Source organism: Anser anser (genome assembly GCF_964211835.1).
Source record: "Anser anser genome assembly, chromosome: 16".
Lineage (NCBI taxonomy): Eukaryota > Metazoa > Chordata > Aves > Anseriformes > Anatidae > Anser > Anser anser.
Window position 1 is genome coordinate 8316177 of NC_139737.1, and position 16604 is coordinate 8332780.

The 16604-nt window shown below is 44.3% G+C and overlaps 1 protein-coding gene and 1 long non-coding RNA gene across 3 annotated transcripts in view; one reads left to right on the forward strand and one right to left on the reverse strand.

Moving 5' to 3' along the window:
* Window positions 1-10526: 10526 nt before the first annotated feature.
* The window catches only part of LOC310882533, a 43812-nt gene continuing 37734 nt past the window's right edge, over window positions 10527-16604 (reverse strand). For both annotated transcript variants that reach the window (XR_014573003.1, XR_014573004.1), the window contains 2 exons: window positions 16300-16420; window positions 10527-14480 (listed from right to left, as the gene is read on the reverse strand). This is a non-coding gene — a long non-coding RNA (uncharacterized lncRNA). The remainder of the gene's footprint in view (window positions 14481-16299; window positions 16421-16604) is intronic.
* KCNG1 (potassium voltage-gated channel modifier subfamily G member 1) overlaps window positions 14487-16604 on the forward strand; it is an 8339-nt gene continuing 6221 nt past the window's right edge. Inside the window, exon 1 of the mRNA XM_083801435.1 lies at window positions 14487-16604. This exon is cut by the window's right edge and continues 24 nt beyond it. Within this exon, the coding sequence (XP_083657561.1) occupies window positions 15914-16604 (691 nt within the window). The 5' untranslated portion in view covers window positions 14487-15913.

The following is a 16604-nucleotide window of genomic DNA, read 5'->3' on the forward strand; positions in this document are numbered from 1 at the left end:
AATGTCAAGAAATAATATTTATTTTTAGATAAATACGTGAGATCCAGAAGTTCAGTAAAAGTGAATGACTAATGCATAGTAAGCCACCAATGAAGAACCTGATTTTATTCTTCTGATTTCTACAGAATTATTTTTAGAGCAACATTTCATAAACTTAATAAGAAGGAAAAGAATCTTATTAACTAGAAAGCTGGTCTACATTTTGCGGCAATTTTGCTCTAAGCAAGACATACAGCTGAACAATAATTAGGTACAATAACTACATTATGCATGTCTTGCTTCTTGTATATGAGGGTCCATTTTTGAATTATAAGAATTACATATTGTTTTAACTTTGAATTATCTATCTGCTGCCATTGATACTTTCACATGCTAGGAAAACCAGGAAAACCAAACCTCTCCTTGAGGTACCTTGCCTGGACTCTCTGGACTCTCCAGTATTTTCATTTTTTAAGTGTTAATAATTTCAGCAGCTGTTGAATCATAACGAGATAAAGTCATAATTGGAATTTAGTAAGAGAGATGTTACGGTTTGCCACGCAGCCATGAAAGTATACAGGAGATTTATTTACTAATTTAAAAGGGCAACAGGATTACGGGGCTGTACCTTTTCCAAGTAATACAGTAACCCACAGGAAAAGTTTTTGAAGCAGGATCACATTTATTTTAGGGCTACTTACAGGTAAAATTTAATTAGTAAAATGCAATTAGTACCAGAGAAAGGGACTACCGAGGGGCTATTCACTACTTGTAGTGGGGGGTCTAGCTACAAGGTTAAAGGTTTTCAGGTAAGCTACCAGATGTTTTACAAATATTTTTATATACACATGCTGTCATTTGAGGGTTCCCTGGTGCTGACCAGGTGTGTCGCACACAGCCTGCGAGGGGCAGGAGGACATCCTTTGGGGAGCTCAAGGGACTCTGCCCACATACACTGCTGTTTTGCAGCAGCTGCGGGGCAGGAAGGCAGAAATCCCCCTATTCCCATCACGCTGGAGGTCATTCCTTCCTTCCAAGAGATGTGGAGTCACGCAGTGAGGCTCCTTGGGAAATATGGCTTTGCTCACAGAGGACAAGAATATCAGAGTCTGGCTCCGAGCTTAAAGGACTGCTTTAAATTTTCATTAGGGATGGGGAACTGTGCCGAGCCACAGGAAGCAGAATCCTGGTGGATGGTCAAAAGCACCATTTATAGAAGCAGCCCGCAATTACCCACCCAGATCCATTGTCTACCACTGTCAAATATTTGGCAATTGACTTCTTTTCTACAGGGCTTCAACCACTCATAAAGTTTTTTAATTAAAAGTGCACGGCACTACTTCAGACATGTAATGAAACATTCATTCGCACGCTGCTGTATTTACCAAGCAGAGTACAGATGCGGATGCTGCTCACAACCAACAAAATGAATGGCAAGGATCTTGTTTTCACCACTGCATGCAACAAATAAACACATTAAATGTTTGTATACTGGGTGTTTCATCTGAGCATGAGGTTGCCCATTGTGCATGCAGAGATGGAAAATTCCTGTGCAAATGGCCAGTCAGCTGTTTTCACTATTACTTGGGACTATAATTACATTAACAACTCTGCTACCTACCGAATTATCTCCAAGTCCCGCTGAGTCTGGGAGCTCATTCAGGGCCTATTTTACAGTGTATTCTCCAGATGGTTCCCTTCCTAAAGGGAAGATTTCCAGTGGTGAACATGTGCATTTTTTTGCTACTGAAAATGTTCTGCCCTCACAGACACGAGAGTCAAAACTCCTGAGGGAAAATAAGCACAAGCCGTAATGCAATTTCTCCAGTGCCTCAGAGCTAAGACAGGAACAGAACCACTGTGCCCTGTCTCCTGGTGTCCTGGCCACTGCCTGCTTGTGCAGTTTCATGTGCAACCACACTGCTGAGCGAGCAGAGGAAACACCGACCTACTGCTGCCTATCGCTGCGCTGTGCAGAATAAGGGCAGCAGTTATTTGGGGACTCAAACTATGCAAACTCCTCAGGTTCTCATTTACTCTTGTCAAAACCTCTAAGAATTAGGTTTGTCTGGATGAAGAATGCAAGGACTGGGACTTTTTAAAGCAATCTCCTTACCTGCAGAAATGCCATTGTACAGCATACCCCCATGGTTTTGTAACAGCAATTACAGTAGTCATGCAGGATGTTTTTGCCTGATAAAAATTTTCTTTTATATTATCAAAATCATTTTTGAAAACTGCATCACCAAATATGTTATTGTACAAAACAAAGTATTATGACTAAGATAATTATTTCACTTTTGCTTAATGTATCACCAGCATTGATTGAGCTAGAAAAGCAAATGTAATGGAAGCCCATCTTGTCTTCTAAAATATATCTTTGAACAGAAGTGAATGTCCAAAAATTGTGTGCCTGGCAACTTCCAGTGACATTTTGACAGTTTGTGGAATCTATCATCAGGGAACAACTTGTAAATTTAGTTTGGCATTAGGGACTCTCTCCCTGTTAAGTGTTTCATACCACAGATTCTGTTTTGAAAGCGGGGCCATTTGGCCTCTCTATTTTTCTTTTCTTGTCCATGACAGAATGAATTTCAAAAGGGGTGACAGTAAGAAGTCATTAATTTGAAAGGCCCCCATTCAAATGGAAATGCACTGGAAAGAGGGAATGGCTGACTCCAGATTTCTCCAGTTTCCCTGCAGAGATCTTGGACTCCAGCACCCTGGAATTTTACCACGAACTAAACCCAAGAAGCTAGTCCTTGAGAAATAAAGGATAAGATGGATGTTGAGCTGTGAGTTCATTCAGTGAGAGGGAAGCTGGCAGCACGAAGAGACTCTATTTTCTGGAGAAGATACCATGTGCTGTCCTGGCCATTCTTGTGCCCTCTTCAGAGCCTACTCTCAGACCAAACCTTCATGGGTGAAGAAGTGATGAAGGCAGGGAGCATGCACTGCTGTGCTCCTTCTTGCCTGTAGATTGCTCCACCTGTTGCAAAGGCGGTACATGTGCTTGTTCCCACTGTGCCTTGTCCATGAGGAGTGAACTGCAATCAGATGGGTGCGATGATGGAAAATAGTGGTTGTGTGCTACTGCGGGAGCCTAGGGGAGCTGGATGCACTGAGTCTGTTCCAGCAAAGGGGAAGAGGAGAGCCCCAGCAGGGAGCTCTGCGCTCCTCTCCAGAGGAAGCAAAGCAAGAACTTGGCCAGCTGGGACCCAGACTTACCAAGCTGGCATCTAGGACTGCCAGGTCTACAAAGCTCCAGCAACTTTCACAGGGAATTGCACACTAGAATTCATATTTACATCAGTTAGGTCCAAAGACACGTTCCTAGACCCACATGTATACTATATGAATACACCCACATCTTCTTGTTGCCTGAACAGAGGCCAGGAAAGAAGATTTTCTGTGACTAATCTGAGGCAGATGCAGTAACAAGGTGTTTAGGAGTGTTATCTACTCTTTCTCATAAAGCTGAACAATACTGATGCCTAAACACATGCTTGGAAAGACATTTCTCAGATCCTTGCAAGGCTCTTTCGGTTCAGCAATCTGAAAAAAAAGTGACATGTTTCTGGAAGCCTGCCAGAGCCATGATAAATAATACGCTGCCCTGATAGTTTCTATACAGCAGTCCCCTGAAACTCACTGCAGCCAAAGAACCTTCCTCTTCTGTAAACACTTTTGCTGGTTTTGTTAGTACATGATATAAAATAAGAATTTAAATGTGTTGAAATAATGCATATTATCAAATGTTTTGGAATCTTTTTTTTTTTTTATGTGGCTCTGCAGTAGCATGCCACATGGTTACTGTTGTGTGCCTTACCTGAAAACAGATTCAAAGTGACAAGAGCAACCTGCACGCAGTGATTCTCCTGTTTACCCTTTGCTAGTATGTTGAGTGCACATTCAGATTAGGCAGAGGTTATGCAAAATATGCACATTATATATATATGCAGAGATTCCTCTGCTCACTCACGAAGTTACAGGATTTTCCAAGGGTGGGCACAACCTACGTGGAGTAGTGTGCTGCACAGCCAAGCCCTTGAGACACACTAAGCTTAGGAATGTATGCTGCACAGGACAAACTAAAATCTTGTGAGACTTCAAGTACATCCATACCTCACTGCCTTTTTAAATTAAAAGGAGTTTTCAGCACAACCGTGCTCCTGACTTCCTGCTGTTTTCCACTTTTAGGACCTGTCAATTTCCTATTTGCTTTGTAGAGTTTTTGCTTATCCTGTCTTTATGTCCACCAATGTACCCTACTTCTAAAACTCTCATTTTCCAGCAGAGTACACCATAGGTATCAGTCACACACACGTACACCAAAGGAGCGTTCAGAACAAGCCTCAGCGTATCTGCAGTGGGGATATGGGGGAGGCTGGCAGCATGAGGTACCGGAGTAAGATTTCAAGTGTTTGTAAATTAATTTTAGTCACATTGGCCACCTTGCAAACATAAACATAACATCCACGGAGCTGCAGATGGAGGAGGTATGTGTTACTCCTCACTCCCTCAATGCCACGACTAATGCGATACAGACGTTCAGAAGCTCGTGCAGGAGTTCTCCCTAATCATTTTCAGCAAGAGCAAACAGAAGGAGAGCAGTACAAAAGCCTGATTCTGACCATGTGCAATCACAAAAGCAAGCACAAAACTCACAAAAAAAAAAAAAAAAGCTGCACAAGGAATAAAGCTAAAGGAAAGCTTTTCTCCAAACATGAATGTCTGATGCTTTGGTTCAACGACTAAAGACCAGAGCAAGATGTCTAAATTGAATCCTCCCTCTGCTACAGACCTTTTGTGGTCTTAGGGAGGTAATTCCAGGTGAGATTCCTCTGTCCAAATGTGGGCATCAGATGCCAGAATTACCTGGGATTCCTTTTGCAGGGAGTTGAGTCTTGAGTCACCCATTGAGTCAGACATAGTTTATTTGTGTTCTGCTTTAAAGTGGGTAACCACATTTGGTCAAATGCATCTCACTTAGCAGCAAAGGTAATTAAATTGACACATTTACCTCAAGCAAGGCAGGCAAGGAAATCGTTAGCATTCCTTGGAAATGGGCCCCCAAACCAGACAAACACAGTGCTACAGTGGAGACAGGGCTTACCTGCAATGTGTGCTCGAGGAGGACTGCTCTGAGAGCTTGGAGACATGCTTGGAACGGTGATACTAAGACTTTTAGCCAATTTCTTCTGGCTGGCAGAGCACTTTACCTCTCTAGGGAAGCACAGTGAAGATTAGCACTACTGCAATGCAAATGCACATCTGTGTGGCTAGGAGGGACACATCCTAAACTAGGGCATGGAGAAAGTACGTGGATTTCTGAAGGCTTCTTGAAGTGAAAGGAGGAAGTGCAAGATGTGAGGAGCACAGAAACACGGGAATCTGGATTGTTGAGTCTCGTCCCCTGCTATTGCAACTCTGTAATCTAAGCATCTCTATGAATTCCAGCAAAAGACAAATTGCTCTTTTAACTGGGTTACTTGTAATAAAACTCAGGGACGTGTTCCGAAGCTTTACCCACAGGAAGGTGTGCTACAGAAGCACTGCATTAAGAGTAATGGGGCTATTCATGAGAAAAGACATGAGAAGAGCAAGCAACAGAAATGCCCGCATAGGCCATAAATCAGCAAAGAAATGTCTCACCATGCAGTGACAAGAGAATTGGGTCCATCTGCAAGCAGCGTGCAATCTGTGTATGTCAAGGGGACAGATCTCCCCTCACAGCAGTCACCTTAGACTCACAGGGGAAGCTGACAATGGCAGTAGTGTTTCCAACAGCAATTACCATCCAAACATGGAAACATTCAATCTGGAAGAGATGTCAGGCAGCCTTCTTGCCCAGCCTCCTGCTCAACACAAGGATAGCTATGAGAGCAGACTTGGTTGCTCAGGTTTTAACCAAGCTGGGTCTTGGAAACCCCAAGGCAGTTGTCCTCCTGCCATGCACCACAGTGAAGAGCCCACCTCCATCTTTCTGAAAATCTTCTTGTTGATATTGGAAGCAATTAGGAATCCCTGAAACCCGCTATTCTCCAGGCTAGCCATGCCCAGTTCCCTCAGCCTCTCTCAATAGATCGTGTGCTCTATCCACTGACTATCTTGGTGGCCCTCTGCTGAGCTCAGTCCAGTTTATGGACATTTATCCTGTCCCGTGGGCCCAAAACTGGGTGCAGTATTCTAGAAGTCATCCAGCAGGGAGTAACCACTTCTCTCGATCAGTGGCTAAGCTCCTGTTAATACATCCCAGGATGCTGCTGGTCTTCTTTGTTACCAAGGCACATAGCTGGCTAGCATTCAGCACATGGGCCACCACATCCATTCCAGGAGAACTGCTGAAAACTGCCATGCCCAGCTCATTTCAAGGGCCTTTCCCATCAAGCAACGGCTACCGCCTGAAATCAGCTCATCTGTTGCATAGCCTGGGCCAAGTGGTCCCACAGGTGCCCACAGCTTGAGAATTTTAGGGCAGGCCACAATCATTACCTAACCTGCAGTCACTTTAAAGCCCTTCTTTCCCAGTAGGATTGTCACACTGGAAGGGCTGATGGAGCTGAACTGGCAAATACTTGCTGCTTCCTTTGCTGTGGGTGGTGCTGATGACTGAGTGGCTGCACTCTCGCTGCCCTTCACAGTCTGTCCCCATTGCCAAAATCACAGGTGTCACATAACCACTTCCTTTACGTAACTGAAGAAATCAAGATACAAATGCATCTGGGTATAAACAGAAATAAAGGAATAGATTTCCTTATTCTTGAAGGAATTCCCATGTTCTGTGTGAGAACACCACTGATACATGGCAAAATGTATGGTGGTTTTTGATACACTATTTTTTCAGACCTCTTTGAACCTCTCTGCAAGAGCAGTCTGTGCTATCCACCTTCAGCTTAACATTTTGCATATATATTACATAGAATCCTCAAAAGACAAAAATATTAAGTTTTCTAAAAGCAGGTGAATAATTTTTCAACCATAATTTATTCAATTATTTTTGCTTCTATCTCTGCTTAGAGAGTCTTCCTCAAACAGACGGCATTTTTGTAATGTATCCATTAGTTGAAATTTTCTACTGGATAAGTTCTGTGAACAATTCTTGCTCTGTAGCTTCATTTTGAAAATCCTCACCTTTCAGCTGCATAGAAATTTACGTTCTGTTTTACAAGAAATTAATTTACCCTCCTGCTTTGTTTGGAAAGTTAGAGGTGAAAGGTGCTGTAAAGTTGAAATACTTTGTTTTGCTGGCAGCACTGCTCCTGACTGCAGAATGATGCTGGAATTATCTGCGAAAGCCAGAGAAACGACAGAAAGGGATTTCAATGTCAACAATCAAAGGAACAGAGGAAAAGCAGCCGTAAGCTGCAAAAAGTAATGGAAGTGGGATTAATTTTTTACTCTGTGGCAATGCTAATTCCTTAAGGAGCAGAAAGTAGTAGATTTACTCTGGGAATCCTCAGCCAGTTTGTGCTGAAGTCAGCTTATCACTGCAGATGAACTGCTAGCGCACTACTTGTTATCTTCAAGGGCATGTAAAACTTTTGTTTTCCACATAAACTCCATGTTCATGAAAGATGCAGGCCAGGCATGCCTGAAGAGTAAAGATCTCCATTTGCCAGAACAGATTTAGGATTGCCTGCAGTTAGTGATCTCACATCTGCCTTTTATTTCTCATTTCAAAAAGTCAGGCTCTCAATGAAGTTCTTGACCTCACCTGACTCCACCAGCATCCAAAAATGAAGTGGTGATTTTTACAGTAAGTACCAAGTGAGTTCCAAGATGCTTAAATTTGCACTGGTCATCAAGCAGTAACAATTTTCAACCATTATTGTTCAAAAGTGGATTTGAAAACTGCTTACTTGGAATGGCTAGCTCCACTCACTAGCTGCTCCGGTCTCCAGATGTTAAAGAGACACTGATGCAAATAGCATAGTCCGGGGTGACTAATTTAAAAGTGCTGCATTAATCATATGTGGGATGTGTAATGAGTTCTCCTTCTGTGCCATGCTATTGTGCCTCTCTCTGAATAGATAGGTGTAGCTTGTTTGACAATCAGAAATCCTAGAAACATGGGCTGGTAAACGCTCGGGAGATCACTGAAACTCTTCTCTGCTCTGAGGAATGGTCATCCGTGCTACAGCCAGTCCTGATAGATGTTTATCCAACCTTTTTTAAAACAAATCTTCTTTAAATCTTCTTTTTAAACCTCCTGAGATTCCGGCTGCTCACACAGTAGCAGTTTTCTTTCTCTCTCTTTTTTTCCTTCCCCTTGGTATTTTAAGTAACCTCCCTAATTGCACTTGAGGAAGTTGCTTTTTATCCTACCATTGGTGGTCACAGAACAACTGATTACTGTCATCTTTACAAATGTGTTTATACATCTGGAGACTGTTGCCATGTCCTTACATTGTGTTTTCTTTTCCAGATCAAACAATCAAATTCCATCGCTCCTCATAGCTTACATTTCCTAAGCCTCCTGCAGTACTGGTTGCTATTCTCCTGTCTTGTTTGCCCACATCTTTCTTTAAAAGTGCGTGTAACGCTTGAAACTGGATAGCGTGCTTCAGCCAAGTCTGCCTGTTGCTAAACAGAACAGAAATAACACCCTCCAATGTCTTACATACGATCCTCCTGCTACTAGAGCTCAGAACAGCACAACTATTTTGCAGCACTGCACAGTCCATGACCCACCACAATCCCAAGGCTCTCTCCTGCAGTATTTTCTCCTAACGAGACAGTCCTCATTTGACGTGTGATATTCCTTCCTAAGTGGCGTACTTCATACTTCTTCTGCTAGAATTTTATCATGCTGAATTTAGACTGGGTCTTCAATATCTCAGGGTCATTTTAAAACCCAGTCTTGTACGCCGTGACTGGAATCACTGCAAGTGTTATAAAAGTACAATCCATTCCATCGCCCAAGTTATCACAGAAAATACCAGCGAAAAATGATCCCAGAAAATTCCCTGGGAGATCCTATTTGTGTGTCCTTCCTTTTTGACACCAATCATCAATAAAGGCTTTTAAAATACAGGTTTTCACTAACAGGACTGTTATAGAATACAAAAAGGGCAAAACTCTTCATACATCTCACTGTGGTCAGTAAAACCAGTTACCTCCCTTCTAGTGTTAAAGGCTGAGAGCCATCCTAAGAAAACTTTTCAAAATCAAATAAAAATTGTATGCGACATCAGGAAAAAAGCAGCAAGTTGCTCTCAGCCACAGCCGATGACAACCCTCTAGAAGTGCTGTTTAACAACTCCGGTTGAAGAATACAAGCATGACTATTTCAGTATGCCCACACAATTCTGAAGCACAGTCCAATTTAATTTAGAAAAAAAAAAGAGAGAGATTTTCCTAAAATTACTATAGTATAGGTTTTCAATTTGTATTACCATAGCAACAAAGGACCTCACTTGAAATGAGACCCCCCCCCTCTGCTCTTGGTGCCAGTGCATAATGCTCAGAACAGGAGACAGCCCCTGTCCCACGCAGCTCGAGGTGCCTCTCCCCGTCCCGCCCCGAGGTGCCGGAGCCCACCCGCAGGAGCTGCCCTCCCTCCAGGCGCCCTGCCCGGGCAGGTAAGGCCAGCCGAGGAGCAGGAGCGCAGCAGCTCTGCGCCCACCGGGAGCCAGCGCACGTGGGGTGGGAGTGGTTTGCCCACGAACGAGCCCGTGGCAGAGCTGAAGACGCTGCCGGCTCCTTAACCCCGCCACCCGGATTTAATTCCCCGCTTAAATTCGGAGACGGACCCCGCTCCGAGTAGCTCCCACCCGGCTGTCCCGCGAATTCCCGTGCAGAGCGGGCACAGGGAGCGCTCCCCTGAGCTGTGCGAGGGCTGCGATGTGGTAACCCCTGCACCCCGCGGCGGTGCCGAGGGGATGGAGCAGGATTTCGGCTTTCCTGGAGCCATCCCTCTGGAGGGGGGGGCCGTGTGTGTGTGTGTGTGTGTGTGTGCGCGCCTTGCACGCTTCCTCGGGGACACCCACAGAGCCAGGTGGGAAGAGCACCACAAGTTTATTAAGGGGTGCCACCGGTGGGCAGCACCCTGCTTCCAGCACCCCACCGGGGGTGACAGCGGGGCAGCACCCGTCCGTCCGTCTGTCCGTCCGTCCGTTCGTCCGTCCTCCACCCGCACAGCGAGCCCGGCGCGGCCCTGCCGCCGCCCCCCCGGTGCCAAGCGCGACCCCAGCGGGCTGCCCCCTTGCCCGGCGAGCCCCTCGCCCCGCGGAGAAGCGGCTCCGTCGGCGGGAGGTGCCGGCGAGCCCCTCCTGCCCCGGCCCCGCCGCCAGCTCGGGCGCGCCCCCGCGGGGCGGGCTCTGCGCGCCTTTTGCGCGGCTTTTGCGCGGGGGAGCCGCCGGCCGCCTCCCCGCCCGCCGCGCCATGCGGAGCGCTCGGCACCGGGGCCCGCGCCGTCTCCGCCTCCGGCTCCGGCTCCGGCCCGGGGAGCAGGGACCTGGGGAGCGGGACCCGGGGCTGCGGCCGCCCCCATGCCGCGGGGCCGCCCCCCGCCGCCCGGCACCGGCGGCGAGCGGCAGGCAAGTTTGCGGGGAACTTTTCCGCCGGGGCTGGGGGCACCGGAAGGCAGAGCCCGGCACGGCACGGCACGGCACGGGGGGGGCTGCCCCGGGGCTCCCCCCCCCCGGGGGTCTCGCGGGCCCGCGCAGGGGTTGCAGCAACAGGTCGGCTCCTGCGGCAGGGCTGGGAGAGGGAGCGGGCTGCCTCCGCTCCCCGCAGCGGGAGGCGCTCGGCTACCGGCAGGGACCTTCCCGGCTGCTCCCCGCCTTCCTGCCGGCTGGAGGAGCTGCCTCGTCCTCCACGCTGGGTTGGTGGTGCTCCGAGAGCCCCTCCGCGGCTCCCGCTCGCTCTCGCCGAGCCCGGTGCCTGCACGGCTCGGTACGGAGGCTGCCGGCTGAAATTTCCTCGTCTTGGGCTAATCTGAAGGTCTCTTGCAGAGTTATTTCTGAAATACTTGAGATGTCTTTGCTACCGAGCTATTTAGTGACTTGCGGTCGTGGCAGCTAATAGGTAAAGTTAACTGGTCTTGATAAACATTGTATTTCTGGCAGATTTTTTTTTTTCCGTTGGAAAAGATTTGGGGGGGCAGAGAAAGCATTCGTAAAATATCTGCTCAATGACTACCTTCATTTCAGCGGCAAAATAGGGATATATGCAAATACATGACAAATCCTTTACTTTATAGCAAGATGTTTAAAAGACTGTTTTCAATGTGACTTGCTAAAATTGCTTAACAAATATATTTCAGTGCAAGCAAACTACCGTAGTTATTAGCTATAATCTATTTCAGACCATTCTCCTGGGGATGTAAGTTATCTAGCAAAGTTATTTCACTTCTGAATGTTATCGGCAGAATAAGGCTCAGCTGTATAAAACAAAACACCGGGTAACATGTTTGTCATCATTCAGTTTGTAGGATGTCAAAAGATGCCCTAGAGCGTAACACTGAGCAGATCCAGGAGAGCAGTATGCAGATGTGATTTTTTTTTTTTTTTGAGATTCTGTGTTTTTCAGGATGATTTTGGTTTATGCTATACATTGACCTCTGTAAGTTTTACTTCGATTTGGCTGGAGGTTCACTTTGCAAGCAGAGCTGAAGTTTGAGATTTGTTGTTACTACCTAGAGAACCGTATGAGTATAGCTTGAAGTATTGCAGGGGGGACTCTGACAGTGGCAATACAGGATGGAAATCAAGTGTCAGAAGAGAGCTGCATTTAACACTGCCTATTTTAACTAAGGAAACTATAAAGCATGGAGGATCACTAAACTGCAAGACCGTTTCTTACAGAATCCTTTCAGACAAGTCACTGTATTCACATTCACCCTGCACTGAAACTTTTTTTTGCTAAATTTCCAAATGGAAAAAGGCAGCAGAGATCACTTCCAGGCACTGGAATTGATAGAAGAGTCCAGGGGGGAGTTACGCATCTTCCTTTCATGCTTGTTATCACCCAGGCACAACTTTGAATTGTCTGCATCACAGAGCAGTATCAGGACTCCTTGCAGGAGCTTTGATTACATCAGAGATGCACTGCAGAATTCAAAATACTGCAGAGGATGCTGGAGGGGGGAGAACAGAACTTGGAGTGGAATTTTAGCATGTTACTTTGGATTTTTATTTCTTTACCTCAGAAGGGCATCTTTAATAATTCTTTCCCCATTGTCTAGGAGTCTGGCACCCTTCCTGAATTTGTGCTGAAAGTAAGGGCAGTACAGATTTCTAATTCAATTTCTTCACCAGACATAATGGATCAGAATATCATCTTGTGCAAGAGAGATTTTTGAAAAGATGTTACATCTTGATTGACATGCACAACACACCATTTAGAGTCACCAAGAGCTCTTGCTATGGGACAGTTATTCTGTATTACCATGGTTTCTAGAAGCCAGAACTACGACCAGGACTGTATAATGTGGTTAGAGTCAGTTCTTGCCCTGGTAAGCTTACAAACAAAAGTAAAGAAGCTCAGAGAGAAGTGATTTATCAAAAACAAGCACACATGATGAGCAAAGGAGCTGGAAAGAACTGGACTCCACAAACTCCTAAGCATTCGATGGGCAGAATGCTCTCTCAGATGTGGAGGGATTTTATCACTGGGCCCTACTTAACCAGAGCAGTTTTATCTGAAGGAGGATTTTACTGTTATACTACATCCTTGAAGTTCATCTTGTTTAATTGTTGTGAAAATGGTTGCTGTAGGCTAATGTGTTTTTCTGACTTTATATTTTATATTTATATTCCAGTAACGCACTCCTCAATGCATTTCTTACACCTATGCCCAATGTCATCAGCCTGCAATGCACGAGTAAAGTAGGTTGCTCTTTTTGCAAGCTCACTAACAAAAAAACCCTTTCTATTCTTCAGATAGCTCCCTTCTTAAAGTAGTGCTGATCATCATTCTGTAGAGGTGCCTTCCAATGAAGAAACATGCAAAGAAGCGCATGGCTTTATTTTTCACCTTTCTCTTTTCCTTCAATTCAGACCATCTTTTCTATTGTCCCTTATTTTCTCCTATTCTTCCCTCTTAGATATTAAGCTTTGTGTATCGGAGGTAAAAAATCACGTAAATAACACATGTACAGCATGAAATACCAAAGCTGCCTACGTGGAATCTGTGGGCTTGCCAGTTCTGGTTATGGAAATAGAAGGAACCACCTTTTATAACTGCAGTCACTGTGTGTTACACAGGGGATTAATTTGTCCAATTTATTGTCTCGCACAGGTCGAGAAGCTGGAAGTGAAGAAAGAAATTATTTTTTCTTTGCTCTGTTGTTTCACAGTTGATGCCTCAGGGTTACAGCGTGTGTCTGACACACGAACATTTACATTTCCCTCTCCCCATTTCTTTCCATTGTGTCAACAATGGATGTGGTGGGAGATCAAACCAGTCACAGAGATGAGCTGCCTCCTCATTTTTCCTGGCTGAGATTCAAAGGATAAATTGTTGCTAACCAACATCATCTGGTATTACAGAAGGGAAAGCGGTTAACTTAGCTCCCATTTTTCCACAGTCTTCCATTAATCATAATCTTTATTCTCTTTAGGCAAGCCCAGCCTTAGACATAGTTGAGGCAGACGGGAAAAAACTTGTTTCTAAAGAAAAAAACAGTTACTCTTAAGGAGAAGGGTCCTACATAACCATGCCTCAGGTAGCCCCGTTTTCCCGCCTACAGCTTGAGCTCACAGTGGCAGTATTTCTGCAGATGGGCATGCTTTAATAGAAGACCAGCTCTTAGGTCACAAGGAGTGCTTCATGGGATGGGACTGTAAGTTAGGGTAATTACAAGCTCAACTGCTCCTTACTTGCACTGTTCAACATGCTCCAGCTAGCACTATGTGAGCCAGCTGTCATTCTCCTCAGATCCATTCATTTATCTGAGCCCTGCAGCTTTAGCAGTGGGCAGTGGCAGAGTGCCACTGTTTGTCGTGATGCTCCGCTGATAATCCCAGTGTTGGCTGGAGTTCTCTAGACAGTGACTCTTTAGTATGATTACATTTTGTGTTAATGTTCTTTCAGAAAACAGGACTTGCAGATCAGTACGCCTTCACTTAGTCTTTTTTGAGACAAGACACAAACTGAAATCAACTAGAAGTTTACTTGAGTTTATTACATCCTCCTTTTCTAAAACTCCTTTGGAAGTTTTAGAATTGCCCATTGCCTGCCATGGGGATTCCCAAGAGTCATAATTCTGGAGGAAAGACAGAGCCACTCAGCAATACAAGCAAGTATGTAGTGATAAGGTACTGAAAGCTGAACATAGTTAAGATTTTAGCAGAGAATGGGTTAACCCTCGAAACAGCCGCTCTCAAATCACTAGCAATAGAGATCCCACTTTGGGATAGGAGCAAGATGACAAAGCTTACCTCTGCCAAAAGGGCCAGAAAATGGTACCACAGCTCTTGAAAGGTCTGGATCACGCCTTGTCCATTCTTGTATATTCCTGTAGGCTTTCTTTTTCCACAGTCCTACCACAGGCCCTAAAGGTAAGTAAATGAATGATTTCTTTTTGTACTAAAGAGTATACACATTAAAAAATCAAAAAATATCACTCCATCCAAAGCTCAGCTGTTTGTAAGAGTATGTAAGGTACTGCTTCATTTAGAGTAATTTTGGGAAGTTTGGGAGCAGGACTGAGACAGTATTTTATTGAAAATATTATTTTAAGCCCCCATGCAGCAAAGAAAGCCTGTTGCTCTTAAACTGAAGTGCAGCTGTAGTGTATTCACGTTTGTTTTTTTTCTTCTATAACAGGTATGTAATGTTACTGATGTGGTTTACAAACCCCAGCTTCTGAAAACAACAGTTCTGTGCTTAAGGATTAAACATTGTGCATTAAGCTGTAGCTGACTGTGGGGATGGAAGACCTAGAAGCAGTACTGTACAATTCTCCTGAGCAAGAGCAGACTTTCAGACTGACTTTTAAATTGCAGTGAATTAGGGAGGCAAAACCTTTTAACATTTCCAGTACCTGTTTTTTTATACCGATTTGAACTTTGTGGTCCGTGCATTCCACCAACTTCATACTAGTTTTGTGTGAGCAGAATTTGAATCTGATTTTCAAAGTCATCTTAAGAATTTTTTGGTTTCTTAGAATCACAGCTGAAGGTAGTCACCTTGGTTCTCAGCTACTATTCAATGTTAGAACAAAGACCTATTGCTGTGTATAGGGTGTCAATTGTAATTGAAATAATATTCCAATTTTTGTGTAGAAACCAAGTATTTCTTAACAGTCTTTCGTAAATGAGACTGTAAAAGGGGAGTTGCCATGTCATTGAATGTGTAAACTCTATACAAAGATTTTATGTGATTGTCAATAAAGTGTTTTTTCCAAAATTGTTTCCATAGGGCCTTTTAGAAATTAGTCTGATACTGTTTTTCAGAAGTATTTACTTAATTACAGCATAATTGACTTCTGATTTTTTCTATATACTTAATGGGAACTAAAATAATAAAGATTTTAACATGTAATTGTTAAACAAAAAAGACATAATTTCCTTTTCTAAAAAATACACTTGAATTCTGTGTTCCTACATGATACTATCATAAGTTTGACACTTCCTTTCTGAAGCTGGAATATCCTGCCACATGCAGGAATTATTCCTGGTTTCCCTCTGTACCCACTGGGAACTGAGACCTCAGCACTTGAGACAAAAGTTCGCCAGTGTCAGTAAATAGAGTCAGTTCTACCTGACTGGGCAAAAAGAGCCTCACCAGAAAGCTTTTCTGACCATACTCAGCCACTGCTGATTTCTTTCCAATTATTTTATCAACCATAAACGTTTCTGAGCTTCAGTCACTACATTTGTTCCAAACTCGAAAACAACGCCTCACTCACTAAACCCATATATCTGTTTTTCGTTCCAGAAGACACTTGCAGAAGTAGCAAAGTGATGTGAAGTTATCTTCCAAGATGACTCTTCTACCTGGAGAAAATTCTGATTATGACTATAGTGCCCTGAGCTGTGCTTCAGATACTTCCTTCAACCACACATTCTTTCCAGAAACAGAAACCCTTAAGGGAGTCTTTTACCAAAGAGCCAAGCTAATTCACCCTGAAGAGGATCTCCTGAAAGGGTTTCACCCCGATGATCGGAAGCATCATATTATTATAAACGTAGGGGGCATTAAGTATTTGCTCCCATGGACCACGCTTGATGAATTCCCATTGACACGTTTGGGACAACTAAAATTCTGCAACAATTTTGATGACATTCTAAACATCTGTGATGATTACGATGTGACATGTAATGAATTCTTTTTCGACCGCAACCCAGGAGCATTCAGGACAATCCTGACCTTTTTGCGGGTTGGAAAACTTCGGCTCCTGCGGGAGATGTGTGCGTTGTCTTTCCAAGAGGAGCTGCTCTACTGGGGAATTGAGGAAGACAACTTGGACTGGTGTTGTAAAAGGAGGTATCTGCAAAAAATGGAGGAGTTTACTGAAATAAATGAACGGGAGGATGACCTCATAGAAAATGAAACAGGTGAAACATTAGAGGAGACAAAAATTGGCTTGTGCATGAGAAAGTTACAAGACATGGTGGAAAGACCCCAGTCTGGCCTCCCTGGGAAAGTGTTTGCTTGTTTGTCTGTTTTATTTG